We start from the raw sequence: 25,246 nt of genomic DNA on the forward strand, positions 1-25,246 counted from the left end.
GCCGCTCTTATTTTAAATTGAAAGTTTCCCTAGTACATAATCTCCCTTATCATCCTTGCGGCTTGCGAGAGATTATGGCAATTTTACTTGAGCGACAAAGCGACGTTCCAATCCCAAGGCCTAGAAAAGTTAGTCCTCTCGAAAGGACTTTTTTAATTAAAGTTAGAAATAAAAGTGTCGAGAAAACGAAATGCCACATCTAAAGTTCTCAGTTTCTGCCAGGGCAAGACTTGGCCCATAATCTTTTTAGCTCATGGAATCATTCTCCATAATCCAGCCAAGAAGGCAAGCCCGTTATCCGGCTCTTCATTATTCACTTTCGTATATATTTCAAATACTTCCAAATTAAGAATTTTGGAGCTTTGTTTGAAACAGTTTAATTGTTTTAGAATTTTAAAGAATTCATAATTAGTGTAAAAAGTGTTTAAATTAAAATACAACATATACGAAAGAAAAATACTTACTTAGATATAAATATATGATGACTTATATGCATTTGAAAATATATGTATACAATAATAATACAAGTTTAAAAAATAAGAAAACATGATGCATCTTGTAGGATTTAGTCCGTATATCCGTCCACATATACGTAGACTAAATCCGAGGTTAAATTCTCCGAGTATCGACAGACTCTCTCTAAACCTACACACATCTCACAATCCTTATCATTTGTCTTTGCAGAGGCTTATGTGAATCTGGGAGCCGCGTTGATTTCGGTCGGACGGGGCACCGAGGCAGCTGCGGTTTTGCGCGCCGGTGCATCCTTGGATGGCTCCGGTCTGAAGGACAAAAGGGCTCACGAGGCGGCCAGGGTGCAGGCCCTCCTTCAATTAGGCGCGCTGTATGCCGATCAGGGTAGATTACAAAGAGCCCTGTCGGCGTACAGGGAAGCCCTGCGTGCCCTACCGGATCACTATCCACCTCAGGTTAGTAGTGCGCGCCGCGCTTCCTCTTCATTACACCACTAAGGCGGAATAACTTGATGCGCGCGAGAGAACTATGAATACTTGGAGCGCGAGAAAGTGCCTTCGAGGGCGCGTCTCCGTTTAGCTTCGAGCGATTTATGTAGCTTCTCTTCCCCCTTCGCGTTTCCCTACCCTTTGAATAGAGTTCGTCCTCTCTTCCGCTATCTATCTCTTCGGAAATTATAATGAAATTCATATAGCGGTTATCGATTACCCCTATATCAATACAACTTGCGTACTGCTAATATTTGGTTACACCGACAATTTAATGTAAGAGAATCCAAATACATTTATCGAGGATGTTAGCAAATGAAACTGAACTTGAATAATTACTTCGTTTGACCGAAATTGACTGGAGGCCAAGATCTCGAGATACAAAATTTCATCTTTCGACAAGAAATATCGTCGTGCGGATTGTCCCCCTTGCAGACACGACGGTTAACTGTAAAAACGATTTTCACGGATGTTCTGTCTCTCGTCGATTGCATTCGGTCGATTAACAAACCGGGAATGCGGTAAACCACTCCGAACGATACACCGAGAGTCGTCTGTAAGAAAGTAATCAACTCGAAACAGATTTCTGATGTTTTCGTCCTCTTCCCTTCGGCTGCTAATTGCTTTCCAAGATTATTACTACCTTCGGTTCGCCCGAGGCAATTTAGTATCCCCCACTCAATCATCGTCTATACCACATAGAGCGATACACTCTTTGTCTCGCTTGTTCTTTTGTCCTGCTTGACGATCATAAAGAACAGAGGAAAATATATTTTCATGCTATAGAACACCTTACAAAGATGCTAGATATAACTCTACATTTAATTTTTACGTATATGTATTAACTAAAATGAAAAATCAATAACAATTTAGCAATTGCAGAAAATTGAACAAAAGTAATATAATAAGTTATTGTTTTAAAAAATATAGATGAAAAAGGAGAGAGGGACGAAAGGAGGGATCGAACGATGGCTCGAGACGATGAAATAAGTATCGATATTTCCAAACCACCGAGTACGTGAGCGATATTGTATTCCCGGTAACTGTCCTCAGTAGCCAGAGTCGCTTTTCCGGTTCCTCCTGTCCCCTTGAAAAATCAGGAAAACGCCCCTCGCGATCCACTTACTCGCTCCCTTCCTCTCCCTCTCTCTCTTTCTCTCTCACTTTCTCTTTTTTTCTCTTCCATCTCTGAAGCAACCCCCGACCACCCGCGTTGCAACGACGTACGGAGCGAACTTCCCGCGAGTTTCTCTCATAGGGTGGCTTTACCGCCGTCGTCTGACTTTCTTCTCGCTTCTTTTTCTCTCCCTCTCTCTCGCGTGCTCGCTCTCGCGCCATCTTTTTCCTTCTTTTCCGTTTTCACAATCCACGTCCAACTTTTTGGACGTGGCGCAGGCGAAGCGACAACATCGGATCGCGCCACGACCGGCTCGGCTCCTCTTGCGCCCGGCATCGACGCCGAAGCGAGAAGTTTGCATTTTTACGAGACGCTCCGCACCCTCCGGCGTCCCGTCGAAACCGACCGACCAACCGACCGACCGACCGACCAACCGACCAACCGACCAACCTTCCTTCCTTTTCCGTTCTCCCTTCGTTTATACGTGCCGTGCCGTGCTACACAGCGTGGCAGCGTTTTGTTCGGCGCATCGCCGTGGAATTCCTGCGCGACAATTTATTCGAAAAGTATTTTTCGTCTTTCCGTGGCACTCGCGCCGCTGTAGGTACACACGGACATCCTTATATGTGTACGTATGCAGGTACATATGTGGGAGCATATGCAGCGGATGCGCCAAGAAACTGCGAGACCTCGGACGTACGAAAATCCACGATATTTCCGCGAATATATACGTTGACTACCCTGCGCGCCATGAACCTCGTTACGTGTCGAGATAAAATTGTCTAAGTCTTCATCTCTACGCCCGGAGAGCCGTAAACGCAGAACTTTATGCTCGGCATTAACTAACGCAAATAATGCGTCCGACAGATTTCTACAACAGAGATATCATAAACACAAAATCCATTTTCAAAACTCGGACGAAAGACCGAGTTTCAAGTCATTTTGTTAACAAATATGATCTGTTTGATGCAATACATGCGAACATATTCTAAACAAAATCTGTTGCATTCTTGCTTTTAAATATTAGAAAAGATTGTTATATTATTTGCTTTATACATATACTGACAAGGAGAGATTATAAGAGGACGTGGTCCTCAGGGATTTCAATAATAGTGTTTGTGTGGAAAAGCTTTGAGTAGTATTTTTATTGAACAAAGGGAGCAACCGCGCTTCTTACAAACGTTTTTGAAAAAATCGAAGTTTTTATTTTATTTATTTTCTATTAAAAATGTGCATTTTCCTTCTTTTACCCCCTGCTTTGAAAATTTGTTTTCGAAATTGCTGTCTATTAAAAATAAATTAATTTAAAAATTTTTACATTTGAGTATGTCGCAGAATGCGCCTTATTTATTCTCGCATCGTTAAAACCTAATGTGTGTTCACAATTAATTTTCAAAATTCTAGCGATGTGAGAATATACATTCGTGTGCTCCTCCGGCACTTCCCCCACGCGACTTTCCCTCGGTACTTTATATACATTTGTTTTGTACACGTGTGTTAGAATCAATTAGGTCATTAGAATCCATAAACATGCCCAAATAAGGTAAATATTTAGCTCGTTGACCTACTAACACAGGTAAATTCGGTGTATGTACGTGAGGTCATACCGATGGATGTAATATGTAACGTTACTCGTCAGTTAGTCTGACAATAGCGAGCGCTCAATAAACTTCTGTCAAACAAAATAAAGATTCTTAAGCTATATCGGTCGTTCACCTCTTGTTCGTGTGTCTGTCGACCCTCCGTTGACTGTGTCCAGTCTAATTACCACAAATCACTAAAATCGAGCATTCTCCAACAGAGTATGTAAGAATATTATGCATAATTTTAACTTTTTAAGCAATTAAATACGTTCAAAAAATGACGAAAAATCATTTTTGAAAAACATAAATTTTTTAATGTCATTTTCAAAAATAAAAAATTTGTACAATATTATATCATTTAAAAACTTCCTGAAATCAGTTTCTTTATAAAATGGTTTGGAGCAGTTAAAAATAGCACGTGTCCTTACCGTTAGACCCTTGAAGCAGATGTCGCAGGTAGGCTAGAATACAAAGGATGAGAAGGAAAAGGGAAGGTCCGTATAGTCACAAAAAGCAGATTTGGCTCATTTGGCTGCTAGCTATGGAAGCAAAATGTAGACGGTCGTGTATAGCTTGAACAGTACATCACGTTTTAACATGAAATCTGAATCTTCGCTGATGTTGGAAAGTGAATGTGATGATAATTCAACTCACAGTAAAAAGTCGAAATTACGTTTAAAAGATGCGATTGTGTATTACGAACAACTACTTGTGAAAAATGACCTGGTGACTCTAGAATCATCTCCGACGATTTCTGGAGAAGCTATGCAAATTGGCGAAGAAATATATCACTCTACTGTCGAAATGTTGGGCAAAAAGGAATTTATAACCACGGAAGAACTCATTCCGAGACAAGAAATTGACGAAGAATGTTTTTCTCACGAGATTGAGGACGATGAGTCTGACGAGTATGGTGATTCCGACGAGTATGTACCAGAAGAAAAGAAGATGAAACAAATGGAATTTATTCCCCTGGATTATAAAATAAAAACCGTTAACATTGCTAAAGAACATCCTAAGTGGAGTTTAAAATCTCTTCAGAGAAAGGGATGCTCACGCTTAAAAAATATCCAGTATTTGAAAATGTGGGAAGAACACATTAAAAATGGAGGAACGACCATTGATAAATACGCCACCATTGACTCCTGGACACACGATCGCTTCATAGAAGCCAGAGAGAATTGTCAGCAAGTTACGACCAGGGATTTGCAGCAATGGGCCTTGAGTGCTGCAAGTCAGTTCAACAATTTTAACTTCAAAGCATCTGACTCGTGGGTTAAAAGATTTAAAAAAAAGCATAAAATCCGACAACGAAAAATCATAAAGTACGTCACAGAGAAAGAAACCTTCACGATGGAGGAAGTTCTGGCTGCAGCAGAAATCTTTCGCAAACAGACGCGAGCACTAATTCCAAATTTTGACAAAGATTTCATCATTAACACAGACCAAATAGGTAAATAAAAATTTCTTTGCAAAATTACATAAAATAAAATGTAAATATATTTTCTAATTGTTAATATATTTACAATTTTATATGATCAATATTTTATTTTTATTTTTTTAGAATGTCAATATCAATCCACGTACGACAGAACTCTCTCTATGCAAAAATCGAAAACAGTTTTCGTCGAAAGGGAAAGCGTCAATAAAGTAACTCATTTTTACCACGCACAATACGCGATCACGATGTCTGGAAAATTGTTACCGTTCGTTTTTGTGTGCCTGCAAGAATCCACGGGTGTTTTCGGGCCCAGAGTAAAAGAATCTGTCGACGAATGTTCAAAATCATACACAAACGTCGTTGTAACATCTTCGAAGTCAGGGAAACTGACAACACAGCTTTATACGAACTTTTTAACAGAAGCTTTAACTTCTTACGTAGGAAAAGAGAAATTTCTTCTGTTAATAGATTCTTGGGACGGTCAAACCAATCCAGCTTTATACGACGAGATTTTTCAGGACGACGAAGGTTTAGAAACGTGCACTATCAAGGTTATCCCTTCCAAGTGTACACTTTTATGCCAGCCTTGCGATGTCTATTTTTATAGACAAGTAAGAAACTTTATCAAGCGCCTTCAAAATTGTTCGTTTCTGATTGAACAAGAACGCGAAATATCGTCCCGAGAAGATTGCATAAAAATTCATTCAATCGTCCATCATCAACTGTCGGCTCCGATTTTTGCAAAAATGTTGCGTTATGCGTGGTTCGCTTCGAAACTTACGGATGAAAGGGAAATTTTTATGAATGTCAACGAAGTATGTTTTGCTCTTGATGTTTTAAAAAAACCCTGCGAGTGTACAAAAGCAGCTTTTATACGATGCGCAAGATGTCGCGTGACTTATTGTTTCACTTGCTTCTACGATGAATATCATCCTGCCTCATGTACTGGTTCACCTGCTCTCAACGATTAATAAAAAATTTTTTTATTTATTTGTGTTTTTTATGTCAATCATCTGTCCGAATTTATTTATTTTTAGAAAAAATTTTTAATTAAATTTATTTTTAAGCTGAACTACGCGTTCTTCGGTGAAACGTTCTACAAAACTTCTAAATCGCTCGAGATTTTTCAGTCAATTCAATTTTTTATTTTCTCGAAATTGAAAAGTGCGTTTTCTTCCTTTGCTCAATAAAAGTTTATATGCCAATAAGGCTTCTCCACGCAAACAGTACCTATTATTAAAATCTCTGAGAACCACGTCATAACCTCCTCTTGTGAGTTAATTTTAATTTAATGTTAATAAACATATTAGAATTTTTACTCTCGTATTTTTCAGTATTTTTTATATTGAATTCATTGAAGTGCATACACTGAACGATTATACCTCTTAAAATAAGGGTACGAAATAATAACTGGTCTCGGCAGTCGTGTTACTAACCGATTTGACATGAAAGCGGTGTTTGTCGACCGTGAGTGACGTAACAGTTGCAACGTCCAAGTATGTATTCTATGCATGTGTCAAATGCAAAATGCATCTATAGTTACCGGCACGAACGCGCTTGAACGAATCGCGCGCGTACACGCCCGCGAAAATGCAGAAGGAACTGGAAGGAAATAACCGCGCGATTAAAACGCGTATTTAATTTGAACGAAGCATTTCTCCGTGTGCAACGTCGCGCGTCGCGACGTCATTGAATAATGGGCGCCTTAGAAAGTGCCCGCAAAACGAGAAACGGCACCGAGCTTCCCTTAGAGAAATAGTTCCATCCGCGCGCTCGCGCTCGCGCGCGCGCGAAATTAGGATCGTTCATCTTAATATTTAGCTTTATTCGCTCTACATAATTTCCCATTCGAGCCTCATGATTGGCAATCGCGATAAAACGGGAACGAGGAAGATCGCCGACATTGGCACGTTTCCACGCCAAACTTTTCCTCGCCATGCAGTTATTCGCGCCGTCGCGCCCCGCGTTCACCTAATTGATTAAATCCTGTCCCCCTCCCCGCTCTCTCTCTCTCTCTCTCTCTCTCTCTCTCTCTCTCTCTCTCTCTCTCTTTTCTTCTCTCTTTCACGCTGGACAGCAGAGAATCCGAAATATCTGATATTACACAAATTGAAATTCCTCTCTTTGAAACTTTTTACATTCCGTCCTCGTCCTCGTCGTCGGTGACGGCACAGTTTCATTCGAGTGTCAGACGTAAGTCGTAAGGACCGTCCTTCCCGTGGAAGTGCTCTCTCTCACTTCCGGAATGACTATTTCCGGAATCGAAGTTGAAGCGAGAAAGCTAAAAAGGAAATCGTTATAAAAATACCGCAAGTCGTTTATCCCGCCAAAGTTTCGAGTGCATTGCCGCCGTCTCGCGTATATGCATGTAACGAGATGCTTCGTAAGTGCTGCAGCGTGATTCTGAAATCGTATATTCCTGAAAGTTTCAAGAACATAATCCAGCACCATTCGAGATGAGAAATTTTATTTCGAGCATGAATAATGAATGTCACTGTAACAAAGATTAATTTAATATATCAGTAATATTAAAATTTCAAAAAGTTCATTCTCGTATCTTAAATATATACAATTATTAACGATAATTTATTTTCTTGTATCTCTCTTTCTTTCTCAAAATTTGCTCAAGCAATTATTATCGCATACATCATACTTGAACGCTTCCTTCAGACGATTGTATTTTTCTTAATTTATTGCAAGAAATAAAAATAATCATGTTTGCAATATTCAATCACTTAAAATAACTCGTTATCAAATTCTAAAACTTTGTTTCGTTTTTAACATCGCTAAGACAAACGAAGCTATCAAGCTATCGAGTTATTGTTTTCACAGCTAATTAGATCTATTTTGACCCAAATAATTGATTGACATTTCCTTATTTGACACGTCTCGCAACTTATAGAAGAGAAGATTTTCAGCGAAGTCAAATTCGGAATTCTGTTATTTCCGAAACGGGTTCACCAGATACGGCATTCCGCATTTAGGTCACTTCCCAAGACCTAATAGCGAGAAAGCATATCTTAAAAATCCGCAAGTCAGGTCTTCCATCAATAGAAATAGCCAGGCGATGCGGTAATAGCCGTCAAACCGCATTTCGGGTAGCCCAAATCCGGGCACCGCTGGCGCCGTTGTCATCCCTCGGGGACACGAAAATGGCCGGCGAATCGTAACTTTAAATTGGTCGTCCGAGTGATATCGGCTGGCTCACGCGGAGCGGCATCGGCTGGGAGAAGGGCTTCCATCGAAACGAAACGATCCCGTCGTTTTTCCATCCCGAGTTATTGCCTCTCCGCGATTTTCGGAAAGTTCGCAAACATCGCGCACGCGTGCGGCTCTCTCGCTCGCTCGCACGTCGAGTTATAATATCCCCGATCGGTACTTCGATGAACTTCCAACGTCTTCTAGCCGACGATAGAACCTCGGCAGAGCTTCCTTCCGAAGTCTTTACCCGAGAAGTGCCTTCGGGAATTAGATAGCGAAATTTCCGAGACATTTCCCAATGGAATATTTCATTATTTAATAAAAGAGCCATTATGTCCAATTACCATTGTTTCTCAAATTTTGTCAAAACTTTAAAATTTTCTCTCTTCGCGGATTATAGAAAAATACAGAGGATAAATTTTGCACTTAATAAACACGATAATTTCTACTTTATTATATAAAAATGTGTGGACATTATATATTTATTGTAATAGATTTCAAGATAAAACAATTTATAAAGTTAAATGCTTATAAGATTATGAATTTAATACATGCAAGAAGAAGAAAAGATTATAATGCTTATTATTAGATAATATACATTTATAATCGAGATTCATTATTTTTGTACTCTGTTAACGAATAATTATTATTCGCAAAGTTCTTCACCTTTTGATTGCGAGAAATAAACGGAAATTTCATTCCAGATGATGATGATAAAAAAGCGAGCAGCCGGTCTGTATTGTTCTCTTTTGTTCTCATTGCAGATAGTCTTGATGTAGCAAAATTTATTACTATAGCTTAACTTAAGACCGCATTAATTAGTATTCAACTATTAGTCGGTGCTCATAATGCGTTGTTTTAAAGTCCATGTAATTTATCATTTTTGTATTATTTGAAAAACTATAATCATTTTCGGGCTAAGTGAAAGAATGTCAAGCTAGAATATATATATATATATATATATATTATATGCCTGTGCATAATGAACAAAAGTATTTTCCAGCTCATATTGGTTTGTGGAGATAAATTCGGATTTAAATTACACACTAAAAATATTCACACAGTTCAAAAAAGCAAAACTAATACTTTTAATCGCAAAAAACCTCTCAATTATTTGCACATTTATGCTATTCAAAATTATTCGTGTATACAATTACTCCTACACCGCATTTTATTACTGGTATTGATATATATTATTTATTTAAAAAAGCCCACATACCATTTAAGATTTAATATATATTCATAGGAAAATGAAATTAAATTAGAACATGTTATAAATATTTTATAGAATTGATATCTTTATCATCTGGCCAGAAAACGTAGTTAATATTTAAATTGAGTGACTTAACTTGACGATACTAAAATTTTAGCACGTACTGTTTCTTCCAGACGTTCCAGATACCTCGATACTAAAAATACGCCCGGCGGGGATAAAACGCGATACGTGTCATTTATTTATTTCCGAACACGGAATTTCCATCCGTTCGTATGTCGCTCAGCGATCCAGCCGCGATTGATTTCGTCGATGCAGGCGCGGAATCCTGTCGAAACTTTTCTACGGCGGTTTTAGCCGATCTCCCAAACCTCCTTTTGCCATCCCTCATCCTCCCTTTTACGAGACATCAATTATGACCGACAAACTTTGCGACTTCGCGTTCATCTCTATGGGATAAGTAGTGGGATGGAAAGTTTTGGAGGAAAATCGCCGGTGCCGGGTGGCTGGCTGGACTGTCGTGGCGCGTAACGAAAAATTAATAACCAGAAACTTTTCCCCTTACCGCACCATTTAGCCCTGTCGATACGATCGCACGTCGGAAGAGAGAAAGAGAACAGTACGCGTGTGTGTGTGTGTGTGTTTAACGTCGATTTATACCTCATAAAGGACAAAAGTTTTAGTATTTATGATGAATGCAGACAAAAAAATTTTATAAATAATTCTGACTAATATAAATTCATTGAATTTTATAAAGATCTTATCTGAGTCAATTAATTTTACAAAATTTTATATACATGAGCAAATTTAGTTTATAAACATTCTGTAACAAGTTACTCTTATAAAATATTCCTGGAATAAACATATAACGTTGACGGCTTTAGGAACTACAGTGTTAAATGATCGTTTCCTCTTCTCATCGAAAAGAAGACCTAATCGCTCTTGGCACGTTCACGTATAATAACGCGGTTTTATATTAAAATTGCGCGGTCAGTCCAGCTTCGGTCCAGCCTGTCAATCGATTGGTAATTAAACAGTTAAATTAGCCGAACGATTAATTGTGCAAACCGTTTTAATAATTTAACAACGCTCTCATTGTTTTAAAGCGACCAACGTTTCAACGTTTCGTTGTACTTTGATTAGAGTTTCAACATTAAATACATTATTACTCGATAACGATTTCTATCAGGTAAGTAAATAGTAAATAGATCGGTAAGTTTAATTCACAAATGACAACCGTGAATTATGCGTAAATGTCTTACGAAAATGTCTGTTACAATTTCCACGACCTATTTTAATATCACAACTACTTTTTCCTTCATTACAGAACTCTAAATTCCTCCTTTCAATTCCTCTTTGTAATTAAATATATTGGAGATTCATTGAACAACCTCTTATTTTATTGGAACTTTTTATTTCGTTATTTGTTTCTATTGCTTTCAGATACTCTCCTTAATATCGATTGAAATTCCAGGTAATAATAACATTTTTAAAACATTTTTAATCTTGCAATAATCTTGTAATTTATTATTATCAGATCTTATGGGCAACTTTATTGAAACAGAAAGCTGCTGTTTAAATTGTCAGAAAAATATCATCAGTATTTTACATACTTATGTTATCGTTATCAAGATGTGACTTAAAAATTTTTTCTGAAATATAATTAAAGTATATAGGACGTAATAAATTCTAACTTGTCCGAGTGTAACGGACATAATTTAAATTTGACTACCATTGTTCCGTGACGTATAATAATTTTTACGCCCATGATAATAGTGTCATGATAACGATATGGCAGGCTCAACAAAAGGCTCTGGCGCGACGAATTTCCCGGAAAAATTTGCGCGCCGTAGGGGTTCGCGTCGCGTCGCGTCGGATCGACATACCTGGCTGTCCAAAAAGTACCGAGCGCTGTGGGGACAACCTCGTTTTACATATCGTTTTAATAACAGAGGGTTGCTTTATGCGGCAGTGTTTGAGTGGCTAATTAGGTGCTTGCAGCCCTCCGGCAGGCGCACAATGCTACTCGAGGTAATTTCGCAACCCCTTCTATGCTTCAACCCTCTCTTTCGTCTTTTCGTTCTCGCTCCTTGGCAGCCGCTTAACGTCTCCCCCTCCATTTCCTCCCGTCCCACGTACATCACACTCCCGCAAATATATTGTACAGTCGTATAACCGACAATCCCCTTCATCACGCAGCGTTTTGATGGGTGCACTCTTACGCGAAAATGAATTTCTACGGTTTCTTACTTGACATACTTAGTGCTTCATAATTTCGACGAAGCGCGGCGAAGCTACCCCTTCGCTTTGAGGCTCTCAGTACTATCGATCGACGGCGAGATCGATAGCGGGGAGTCAAAAGTAAAGAAAAACTTTTAACCTTATCAGAAACGAGAATTAAAAGACCTATAAAAGAGCCGTCTCGACAATTATTTGCGAGTAACAGTTTGAAACGGTTGAAGGGCTATCGCGAACAAATTTACAGCTTGACTTACGATCTCAAACAGAAAGTGTAAATTTATTTAGGAACATAATGCCGTGCGGCACTGTGCATTATGCTAACAAAAAATCCTATATTTTCAATAATACTTTTAATTCACTATTTCAATAATAACTTTCGCCACATATAACTAATAATAATAGTAATAATATTACACTAATGCAAACACATACAATAAGTCCATGTTATTTTAAAATTGTTTTAAGATACGATAAATGTCCGCTTTTATTATACAGCTCATTAGCTTCATCCACCTGTCCTCTCAAGCATAAAACTAGAATCAGAAATGGAACAAGAAATAACCGGGCCTTTTTTTTATACGTTTTCCAATTCCCTGGCGCCTTTACATTCCAGCAAAGTGGCAAATCGATCCACAATCGAACGTCACCGTAAACGTAAAAAGTAACGAAAATATTTCCAAAATCACCAGAGGGACTTGCTCGATCGCGAGACGTGCCCCCGGCAATGTACTTTGCGGGTTATTCTACTTACTGGTCGCCCGCGGGGATCCTAATGGCTTCCTTAGGGCCATGCGAAAAACAGCGAGAAGCTTTTAAATTACAAGCCAACACTCCCAACCTTCCTCTCCCTCCCGGCCATTCTTCACCTTCCCCTCCACCGCTCGCACTTTGCTCTCCGTACGTTTTTGCGAGCAATTTTAATTTTAACGCGAGCCGCTGCCCGACACAGCTCCGCAACGCGGTGCCGCCGCGCTGCACTTTAATCTTCCAGAAGAACGCCCATTGTGTGCATCGTCATCCCTCCGTCCTCCCGTCCGCCCGGACGGTGCCTCCTTGCTCTCTTTCCTCGCCGGTCTTCCGAGCGCACCTTCGCAATAAAAAGAAAGCAGAGGAAGAAAAAAGGACGAGGCGGGAGGAATTCCGCGGGCGTACACCACGTCGTGCCACTCGTGCGAATTAAGCACTCTCGCCTCGCCATCACCCTTTGTTCCCGATATCGTCGTGATGTTGCGACACGCTAACACTCTTCTTTTTTCTTTCTCTTCGTGAGACCTGCGGCCTTGTACGTAAACGATATTACGGACTCACTTGCAACGGGGACTTTGAAATCGAGAGCTTGAGAGATGAGTCGCAATTTCATCTCGCCTCGACAACTGAGATAAATGCGTCATTGAACGATTACAAATACTTTCTAGGTCGACTCTTTTAATATAAATAAGTAACAGAAATAAAAATATTGTATTTCTTTCGACACGTATGTATGTTTTATAAGATGAGGTTTAAATTTTCGAATAATGTATGGAAAATGCTTCGTTAACTCAAAGAGTGTAGTTCCGCTACGATCGAAGATCGTCTTAATCGGTCCGTCGATTTGCATCCAAAATAGATCACGAGCTACCCGATGGCGAAATTAAATTCGGGCATTAGAGCGGAGCGTCTAGGTGACTTATCGATCAGAGCCCGGCTGATTAAGACGGTCCGTCGTGTCGCAAATCCATCCGACAGCCGTTCTCCGGTAGAGGACGGGAAACTTACTTACTCACACCCGCCCAGCCGTCCCGGGGCGAAACTCCATTCTTGCCTATCTACAGTGGAAAGTCAGCGAAAGTTTGCGCCATGTGCTATCGAAGGGATCCGGGGGTCCGGATAGTAGTACGTAGTCGAACAAACAAGAAAGTCGAAAGAAGTAAAGCGAGAACACCGAGATCGGGATGGTGGCTGCACCATCTTGCGGGGTTTCGTCGTGTTTCGGTGCTCGCGCACTCGTATTCAGTAGTCTCGCCAGAAGATCCGTGAAAATAAATTCGCCCCCCATGATTTACGGTCCTATCGCCGATTATACGACATTTTTCTCGAGGGAATGTGCTCGATGAACTTCATTTGCTAAGGAAAACAGTAGCTCGGCTATCACTATTCTCATATCTAATCAATTAAATTATCCACCATTTTTATAAATATAACTCTGCACTTTGCTCTAGAGAAATAATCTCTTACTACACCATCAGGACACACGTATACTGGACGACGACAAAAGCTACGGGAAAATGAAGACGATGAAAGCCAGCGGACTGCATTATGCTTCCGTCGATAGAGCTGAATCGGGCGGAGTTCTAAACCGTATAGGCCGCGTATATAGCGACGTATCTTTTCAGAATAGTAAGATTGCCCGAGTCACCGTGATGTTATAGCTGGCGGGTAAATGACAGATTCATAAATCACCCGCGCTCGCGATTGGCCAGTGATAGTTACCGAAGAGATGCAGGGGATCGCGGCAAGAAATGGCGAGAAGAAGCGCGGAAATCTCGCGTCAAAAGGGCTCGATCCTTGGCTCGAACCGGTCCGAGCTTCAGGGCGGACAAAGGAGGCGGGGGAGGAAAGAGAGGGACGGTGTCGGGACCCACAGAAATTTAGTTCCCAAAACGAGGGTCTAATCGCCGGCGCGATATCTCCCAGGACTTTACGATGCCGCGCAAGGCCTTGCACATACACTCACGTTCGTATGTATACGTGTGTGCATACACGTATTACGTATAAACGTATATATGAACGTGTGTATGTGGATAGGTGCAGCCCGAGGCCCCCTACGTGCCAGCCCGCACGGTAAAACATCGCCGGCAAGATTACACCGGAGTTTCGCCAGTTCCCGATGTTTTATCACGATGGCCCTCGGTTCTCCTCTCGCCATCCGTCTCCCTCTTCCCTCCTCAACTGGCGCGGCTGGCGACGTTGTCCCGTAGAAAGTTGGATGAAACTCTACGAGCGGCGGCGGCACGGCGGCACTCCCGTGAATCTCGCCTCGAGAAAGAACGGGAATCTCCTAATTCTAATCCACCGAAAATTCGCCATATAAATCGGCATTAAGACTCTTTTATTTCCTTTCTTTTTTAATGAGTATCTTTCAGACAGAGAGTAAGAACGCAAATTAGCTTCTCGGCTTTGTTTTCATAAACGTTGTGTTTCCTCTGCATAAAGAAATGATAAATGGTCACGATTATGTAGTGACAATATTTAGGAAAGAAGAAAATGATGTACTTGTGTTTCGGTGCCTAAGAATAAAATTTTTCTTGTTATAATTTAGAGCTAATCCCTTCGCTGATTTATTTTTTTTTATTTTCGCGGAAATAGATTCAGTAATACGAATAATAACAAATTACGCGAAACGTCAACTTAGTAAACAATTGCATTATCAGCGTTTTACACAGTAAAGTTCTCCAAATCTTTTACAATTAATGTTTTATATTAAAATCACAGTACAACCAAAGCATTATCAATCACGAATCAAATGATCGAAAGGATTACAATTATTCCAGAATGTCCACTCAAGAGTCTCAATATCAAACCTGTGGCTCAATGGACAATGATATAAATACGACGAATACCATTGTCCCTTGCGAAACCACCGGAAAATCATTAATAGTATAATGAGACAGGATCCCACATTGAGTGAAAGCTTGAAATGAGATCAAACCATAATTCGCCCAATATCGGTTAGGTAAAACCCACCAGCTGTAATCGATCAAATTACTGAACCATCACATCACGCTGCTGATCCTTGCACATTCTGCATAAAAGGCAGTTTCAAAGCGTCTCCCTTTCAATAGAACACCCCGGATAATGACAAAGATACCTTTATGCTAGCTGCATATCCAGTTTTCTTACTATTATAAAATTTATTTAATTTAAATCTGCGCTTAGATGAGATTATTTCTTAGAAATGTCATGATTTAAGTTAAATTATAAGTACTGAGCTGTGAACTGTTTTAGAAGATATGTGGAAGAATCTTCCATCCAAGAAAAAATAAATAAATTTGTAGCTAAATTACCTAAGTAAGAGATGGCTACTTTGATGAAAGTGTCTAATACTCCTTTCATCTTGCAAAAAATGTTTTTCGTAGAGCTTTTAAAGATTTTATATATATATTATTTTTCATTTTATTATAAAACAAGTAATAAAAATATATAAAATTATAATGCATAAAGATTTTATTTTATGTAGCAGACATTTTCAATTTTAAATCTCAAACATTTGGCCAGTAGGAGTCTACCACTTTCACATGAAACCACGTGTCATCCCTTTTAAACTAAATTATAATTATAATTTAGTTTTTTTTTACTAAATTATAATTATAATTTAGTTTAATACGTTATAATTGAATTTAAAATTTTATAATAATTAATGATTCCAATCATTGTGTAGAGATTTACAAACGCATAAAAAATTGTTTAGTCCAAATAAGCCTCGATTGTACTAAACCAGTTTCGCTGCGCGACTTCAAAGTTGTTCGAGATTCCCATAAACGACAATAAGATTACGACGAAGAATTAATCCGTTTGCTCGATGTGCGTAATCAGCCGTCTGATTGTTCCATTCAAGACTTTGGCAAATCTTCTTCCCGGGACGAATAATCCCTATTCCAGGGAACAGTTCTTCGCGCCAAACGCGCGTTTGTTATTGAGTTACCGAACAGATGCGAGAGATTCGTGGAAGTTTGATATCGCGTGGAACTTTTCTGTTTTCTGGCTATGACGGAGAATTTGTCTTGAATGCTAATTTACTCAACCCTATATACACGCATGTTCTGAATCGATCCATGCGCGTTATATGGAACGCTCCCATCACGTATACGCGTTTCCCGTTGCAGACGAATATTCCTCATCAAAAACTCAAAAGCTGTCTGATATAAAATTCAACTCCACTTTATTGCGATACTCTTTTGTGAATCTGTATAAGAGCAAAATTTGTAAATTTAGCGTACTTTATAATAATTTTGCACGAAAGTTGGGGAATACATCGGATTTTCCCTTTTCACCATATTACAGCTCTATTCCGCCCCCGCGACTCAAAATTCAATACGTCACAATATATCCGCGCAATATCTATCTCCAATTTTCCAACGTCATACGTGATCGTGCCACGAACTTACTTCCGATTTGCGGCTAGAGCGAGTACAGGAGGAGGAGGAATCTCCATCTCTCTATCTCTCTCTGCATTTCGCAGATGGAAACCGTTCGAAAGCGCCGAGCGCGTGCAATACGTCGCTTTAATCCGATTATTCCCGGCGATTAATTCTCTTGTCTATCGCACGTATATCCTTCCTTTTAGCCGGCTTTCGAACGTAGTCAGTCCGTCTAATTGCCCCGTTCGGTTTGCGCTGTCCTAATTGTTTGTTCCGTCGCGAGAGACAGTATGCAGATGTCGACGACAACGACGACGACGACGACGACGACGACGACGACGACGGGCGTCGACGACGACGGGCGTCGAGCGGCGTCGCGACGTCTTCGGCAACCTGCATATTCCTCTTTCTCTCTTCCCTCCCCCTCTCTCTCTCTCTACCTACACAAACGGTAGAATCTGGAATGTGCCGCATTAACAGCAGAGATGACTTCGAGTCGGCGTACGATTCAACGTAATTATCGGCCGGATTAACCGTACTGCGCATCATGGAAATTCTTCGCACAATCATTTTCGTATTAATTCTACCAAATCTGAGAATTCTCTAATTACTCTACCAAATTTCGAGAATTTCGTTTTGTCTATGAACAATTCCTCATTTTCGATTGTGCTGTTCTATTGTCACGTTTTACAAAGCAATTTCTCGTGTTCATCTTCTTTTTACATGCGCAATTTATATCTTGGAAACTAAATAGGATTTTATAAAAGTAATTAAAATATATTATGCATAAGTGAGACGTAATATTTAATACGCAAAGTTTTTCTTGTATTCAAAACTGTAGAGATATACTTGAATAATATTCGAGTATTTAAAGAGAGAACAATGTGCAAAATATTTATTTGATTTATAATTTTTACAGGGGGTTTTACATTAATGTGAAAACGAGATTTCGAAAAATTTCTTAAATTAATCGAGCGTTAAAATGTCGAAACAAATACCACAATATAACAGTTCGCAAATTTATCCCACGCATCTGCTCATTTCCGCGATGTATCCGAAAACTGACATCGATAATCGACGTCGTCCGTTCAATTGCATACCGGATACATAACGATACGTACGCGTAATTATTTAGAACGGAATTAATAGTAACGTGATTTTAAATGTGTCTCGCTAATGCGTGCCCGCGTTTCCGATCAGTTTAATATCAGTCGGGACAATGTCGAACGCCCACTTAACTATTCATCCATCCAGCAATATTAATTCACGTGACCGGGAAATGTACACATCGACGGAACCGGACGCTCGATGAAAAAAAATACACTTTATTATTTTTTGAAAAGTCGAAACGTTCGACGTACCGTTGGCTCCGCTATACAAGGCTTGATTAAACATTCATCAAACCGCGCCATAAAGCAGACATTCCGACCAATCGCTGGAAATTGCCGAATACTCGTCGACTGCGACATAAATGTAAACATGGATGTTGGGAGAGCACCAGAGTAATTACGTGGTGAATGCACAGTACCTGGGATACTTTGTAATTTGAGGAAAGGTTCATCAAACGATGAGATATACGTAATTAGAAGATCGCATATGTGCAAGCTTGATTAATGCTTAATTGAAAAAGTCATAAACAACAAAAACAATTGCAATTAAATTTCATAAATGTAAAATCACACAAAGCATTGTTTTCCATTAATTTTAAATCGGCTTTACGTTATCGGAAATTTGATTCAATCCTTATCAGCAAGAAATTTAATATTGAAAATTTAAAAGTTATTTTGATATATAGTGGAGACAGGTCGTATTAAAAAATTCACGGGAAAATCGAGGCCTATATCATTTTTAGTTATGTAGCAGGATTTTATATTCTCCTTCAAAACATGCGTTGTTATTGCGTTGTCACACATATTGTGGTGTTACGGTGAATGGGATGCTAGTCGGGATCATTATTTCTCAGCTCAGCGCAGAGGCGTGAGAACCTTCTCGGGTGCATATAAAAGCCGCGGCTATCGGTAGAGACGACGCTTTGTGAACCGCAAGCTCGAGTGAGCATTACGTCTAAGCAAGTGCGCGCAACATCCTTGAAAAGTAGCCCAAGTGAATAATGACTCGGAACAATGCGAACGTATGGGGGGCAGCATTGCCTTGCGCTCGCGACTTTGCCGGGTGCATTCTTTGACGCGATGCAACGGCACTTCGCGCGACTTGTCACGTTTCCTATTCAGAAAGTCGACGCGTATATTTTTGTCGCACGAGCGAGAAAATAATGATCGCGATCACAAAGTGGCAACATTCGTCGCGAGCATAATCACGCGTTGAAGCACGCGAGATGTATGTCGCGCGCGACAAAAAGTAGATGCAAATGTCACGTGCTCAAGGCACCCTGAAATGGAGCATCTCCGAATAACGCGTGACAGGCAGGAAAATAAAATCCCGCTGTGCCGAAATAATTTCGCGAAAACTGATACATATCAAGATTTTATTTCGACTCATATTTATTCATTATATACACCGTTATCTGCAGCAGCTAATGTAATTGTTACTCCATCCCGCAATTCACGACAGCGTGCCAACATTTTTGAGATAAGATAATGCGTGATTATGATACATTATTTTATAAAATTACTCCTGTGCGTAACGTTCTCTCACGTTCCAACGACGTTTTTCATATCTACGAATTTTTTGCTCAATTATAAATCACCGATAGTGTCAATAACTCGCGAATGTGCTTTAAATAAGGATATCAATTAACATTCCCCTCTTGTAACTGCCGATTGCCACGTTCGGCAATTGGAATCGCGTGGCGACAATTCCCCGTGAGACATTTCTACGGCATTGAGAAAACTGCGGGATCCATTGAATCACGAAGCAATCGAGTCTGACGACTGAGTCGGGGATATTCGAGGTCGTTCTTCTCCCGTCTCTCGTTCGCGCCCTGCCATTTGTCTTCCCCGCCCGTGAAAAGACTTTGCCCTAACGGCCGCTCCCGACGGCTCGCGTACTCGTCTCGAACAAAATCATAAAAGTTTTAGCTTACTACAACTTCGAAATGCGAAATGCGGTCTCTCATGTATGCCTGGGAAAAAGGTTTTCGATGTTAGCCGCCTTATGATACTTTCGATCACTTTATTACTCCTTTTCTAGGATGTGCGTAGACAGGGCATATAAGAAAGAATTTGTAAAATGATGATATAATCTCGTTTCTTTGCAAAACTTGAAATCGATTCTTTCCTGGCAATTAAGGTCGCTCAAATCACAGTAAATTGTGCCTTAACAGAATATTGATATATCGACAATTGTGACAGATAATAATAGCTACAGTTTTTATTAGGCAAAAACTAAGTCCAAATTTTATAAGAAATCATATGATTTATATATCCACTTTATATTGTTCTCCTCATTCTGTATGCATGCGCTCATCAACTTTGAATTTTTCCAACGATGAGCTTGATGCTTACACATATGAGAACATTTACGATCTCAGAAAAATTCGTAGCAATCGTCAGTTCTGAAAATCAGAAAATTTTTCAAAGGGTTCCCTTCAAAGTCAAATTATTCTCTTCTTGCTTTCTCTATTTATTGTGCGTGTCGAAAGTTCACATCGCAAATTTATCCGTCGATGAAAATTTTAGATATGATCCCTCACATTGAAGCGTAATTAATTAACGCATAAGTAGCGCGCTTCAACGTTCTACCATTCACAATCGCATTTTCTGGGTTAAAGGTAATTAAGAGCTTATTATTATATTGTAACGCGTATTAAAACGCGTACACATGTCCGCGGTAATTTGTTACACTTTGTGAATTAGTTGCCAGCAAATTTATTAGTTGTTGAATTTATTAGCATAATTTTCCCCCAACACGCTAACGAACCTTCTCGCGTTTCGATCCACACGTGATTTTCTCGTAAAACGTAACCCTTCGGTTGCCCCTCGCGCTCGTGTTTTTCAAACACGTTGTTCGTACTTACCGGATTCTTTAACCGATGTTTGCATATTTAAGTAGCGTGAAGCAAAATGGAGATTAAGTCTTATATAAATATATGGCTCTCTAAAATCTACAGAAGAAAAAGGAGCCTGGTGATCTAAATTCCTAATATAAATTACCGAAAAATCTAGGGATTTTCCCGAATTAAGCTTCGGCGGTAGTGCACAAACAAATAGCAAAATCTTATTCTGCATTTAAATATAAATGGCCGTTACTTGCAAAGAAATCTAATTACGGTATTAATTAAAACAATATCTAATCTTGCACACTAAAAAGTTGCGAATACGAAAGTAGCATACAATTGAATTTTCGTTAAGAAAGAAATCGTCTCCAATTGGTCAAAGAATTTAAATGAGAGGAAAAGCGAAAACGCTTCGTATACCGTTGTGCGCAAAAATTCTTAAATTTCTGCAACGTAACGGCGGAAAGAAATTAGATGGCACCAAAGAAACCGTCTATTTTTTTTCTCTTTTTCTTCCCTCAGAGCGTGTACAATCTGCTAGGCGAGACGCTGTCGAGGCTGCAACAGTATGCAGAAGCGGAGAGGTGGTTTCAGGCGAGTTTGGCCAGCCAGCCTGACCACGTGCCGGCCCACATCACTTACGGAAAACTTTTGGCACGGAACGTAAGTAGCCGTCGTTTTGCTTTTAGATCGCCATCGCCTGCCATCGCCGCTCTATTTCACCTTATCGCGATCTACTTTCCAAGTCTGACTATATCGACCGTTACCACTTGAGAAACTTCTACCGCGATACGCAATATAATGCGCGATATCAACATATTTGGGTCAATACGAAGTCCCCGCTCCTCCCGGCTCTCACATGTCTGAAACTAGATTAATTTTGCGTCAAATGTTAACTATACTCCGATAGTATTAACGAACAATAACGGATGACAACAATTAACCAGGCTTTTTTTAAGAAATGAAAAAAATTTTTTGGGGAATTCAGCGCTGAATGTAAATCTATTTTTCTGTTTCTTGTGTTAGATATTGTTTTTCCTATGACACTCAATTTTGCGAATGGACGTTGCGTGTTGCATCCAAATTGTTAACAAAAATTGCGATATGTATTTCTGGGCGAGAGGAAAATTCGAAGTTGTTGTTTACTGTAATTTTGAAAATTCTGATGTTCTTCAATATTTACATGTTTTTTTATTATTTATGGAGATATATTTATGTTCAGCGTGACATGCATACATCCACAATTTAACGGATATAATATATTCAAAAATCTTGTCCAATGCAATAGAACAAGCTCCTGAACCGGTAGCAACCGCCAGGGGGAGGGGGGACAGACAGGGCTATCGAGTTCGCGGTGGCTCACGAGTCGCCTCTGCTTTCTCTCTCTTTAGTCGAGCCGCGTCTTGGAAGCGGAGAGATGGTTCCTGAGGGCCCGCAGGTTGGCGCCGGACGACCCCAGCGTGCACCATCATTACGGTAAGGCGCGACCAAGAGCTTCCTTTAATTGCGACCGCAGGAAAGCGTCGTCGGTCCTCATCGACGTTGTCTGAAATTCGTCAGTAGGCGTTTCCGGTTACTGTCTCCGTCTCCTTTTTCCACCGTCGCGTCGTTTCGTCCTCCCGCTCCTCGCCGACCGCCGAGATTCACCTTCCGTCTCTCGACCGCATCGCAATTTAAATGTCTAATGCCCGTATTTGTAGTCGTCTTCGACGGTGATAAGGGAAAATCCTCGTTCATTATTAAAGCAATGAAATTCGCTCTCTTAAGCATCTCGCTTTTGCACTCGCCTAACGCGCACCCCCGGGAGAACCATTCCCCCTCCCCTCCTTCTTTTCCACCGTCACGCCGGTCGCCGCAGCCGAGACCCCCATTGTAACAACGGTATAATTGATTCCCGATCCCCAAATCCGTTCTAGAAAGGAGTCCTCCAAGTTCCCTTCGATTGCGAGGGGGACTCGCGACGGGAATCAAAGAACCAAGATTCGAAGAGTCGCTTAATAGCAGGGGGAGATAAGAGGATTGCCGATTCGTCGAGCCGCTATAAATACCGTTGTAATATTTCCTGCGGGATGATAGTCGATCTGGCGAGAAGAAGGGCGAACCGACTAATCGAAAAGAAGGACGGATACGGAGAGAGTGCGGGGGATGAATCGAGATGCCATGCCGGGGATGGAGATCGATGGGTATTAAAATTCCGGAGAAACGCGGCGACGCGCTTCGAAACGTCAGTCGCGTTAAATTGCATCGAGATACGAAGACGATATTTTGCCGCGTGCAATTTGCCGCGTAGGTATCTTTTTACCATTCGCTCGATAGAACATTCATTATTAATATATACATATAGGTGACATAATCGTACACACAGAAAAATATATACTACCCGCAAGTAAATATTATTTGTTCTAAATATTTGATAAGTTCATATATCCGCAGATCTACCATAAAGTCATCGCAAGCATCACATTTACTCAAAACATATTCTAGATATTAGCAAGTCTAGTACTTGAAATAAGAATATTTAATTAATACAAGAATTTGGATTACTTACTATATACAGTCTACTGAAGAGAAGTATATAATACTCTTGAAAGAAGAATGAATTCTTGTTTTGAGCACAAAATTATGAGCTTTTCTATTGTAAGATTTGTGCTAAGTATATCTTAAAGCTATATTATTAAGATATATTGAAGAAACCTATTACTTAAAATAAATAAAATAAAATAAATAATTGCTTTTCTTGGCTGTAGAGTGATATTTTTCTGTGTTAAGCTTGAATCGCGTTCTTTCGCTTAATTAGTTAATAATAAATGGAACGTCTAATTTGAAATCAAAGAATTAATAAGTATCTCAAATTTCTACCTTCTCGTTTATCGAAGATGTTCGTGTTTCATTAAGTTTCTCTCAAATTAAAAATACCGTTGTACAAAAATATTCTTTCGTCAGATTTCTTTAATCATATTTTCCTGCAGTTTTCCCTGTTCAAAAAATATTGCCCTCAATAAACATCTTTCTCATCTATCAAAAATCAGATATACGTGTTAAGCGAAATCGATTTATTCAATTGCAAAATAACGAGTTATTAAACAGCTTTGCAGATTTATATGCATTAAATAAATAATTGTCGCATCGATTAACAATCTATCAAGCGACTTAACTAACTTTAACAATACATGACGTACAAATTGATCGAACGCGATGCGGTCTCTCGCGACACGCACCGTAATGTCTGTTTGCAAAATTTCCAGGGCTGTTCCTGACGTCGCAGGGCCGACTGGTGGAGGCTGCCGAGGAGCAGCTGCGAGCGGCCGAGCTGTCGCGGTCCGATTACGAGCTGTCGGTCGCGGCGGCCTCGGCGCTGAGGCAAGCCGATCGTCGCGATGAGGCCGAGGTCTGGTACAGACACGCTGCCAGTCTGAGGCCGCACGAGGCCCGCAGCCATACGAATCTCGGCGCGATCCTACACCTGAACGGCAAGTACAAGCAAGCCGCCGCGGCTTACAAGGAGGCACTCAGGTTGCAGCCAGGCGACGCGACGACCATAACGAATCTGCACAAACTGGCGGCGATCTTGGCGTGACCTGAAGAAGCCGAGGGCGACGACGATAGCGAAAGAAAGCGAGGACGAGGAGAAAATGAGAGAGGCGACGGTGTGTATCATACGACCCCGCGCGACGAGGAGGATCCCATCTTACCGATCTTACCGTGTACCCCGAGACCCCCCACCGGCCCGATCTTCCTACCGATATTCGTTTATATCTCTGCGTCGTCGGTGACGCGCGCGTTCGTCGTTCACGTCGACGACGCGCGGCCGACTCGTATCGCCTGCTATGGTATGTAAAGAATAAAGCTTCCTTTATTTTTCTCTAATACACAACGGTATATTTCATTATTCATGTGAATCCTCTCCCCTTCCGTAGATTAAGTTATAAGATAAGGCAAGGATCGTATCATCCGCTTCTTTATACAACTTTTGATACAGGAGAAATATTTGAGATATTTTCCTTAAATGCGGAAGTTCTTATGTATAAAAGATACATAGAACATCGATCCCGTTCTTTAATCGCAGAACGAAGTGGATTATGGGGGGATTAAAAGAAAGCTTAACTATCTACTGATTCTCGTTAATAGATTTCTTCAAATTTGTCGCAACGCGAGATATCTTCCTTCGCCTATATACACACAGAGCAGGTAAGTCCGCCGTAGATTCGATAAGAGCAGGTCGATAATTATTTTGAGCCAAGACACTTAGCCGTGCCGTCACTTTCCCATCTATAAATCAATCGCCCCAAAATGGAAAAAGAAGACGAAAAAGTCAGATCGAAACGTTTTGCGCGTCGTTCGAGGGGATTGCTTGCGATTTCTTTGATGGAGCTCTGGATGAGATAACCGTTGGAATTCTCCTGAAAAGACTGCTTC

At 40.3% G+C, this 25,246-nt stretch overlaps 1 protein-coding gene across 1 annotated transcript; it reads left to right on the forward strand.

The window, feature by feature from the left end:
* Window positions 1-596: 596 nt before the first annotated feature.
* On the forward strand, window positions 597-24,697 carry LOC139785002 (protein O-mannosyl-transferase TMTC2-like; the record flags this gene model as incomplete). The annotated part of the gene is made up of 4 exons (XM_071724169.1): window positions 597-929; window positions 21,353-21,493; window positions 22,222-22,306; window positions 24,076-24,697. Coding segments are annotated over 4 exons (891 nt in total), but the record flags the coding sequence as incomplete, so codon positions are not given.
* Window positions 24,698-25,246: the final 549 nt, after the last annotated feature.

This window comes from Temnothorax nylanderi, unplaced genomic scaffold, assembly GCF_030848795.1.
Source record: "Temnothorax nylanderi isolate EJ_2023f unplaced genomic scaffold, tnyl_v1.0 TNYL_tig0721_pilon, whole genome shotgun sequence".
In the NCBI taxonomy this organism is placed as follows: domain Eukaryota; kingdom Metazoa; phylum Arthropoda; class Insecta; order Hymenoptera; family Formicidae; genus Temnothorax; species Temnothorax nylanderi.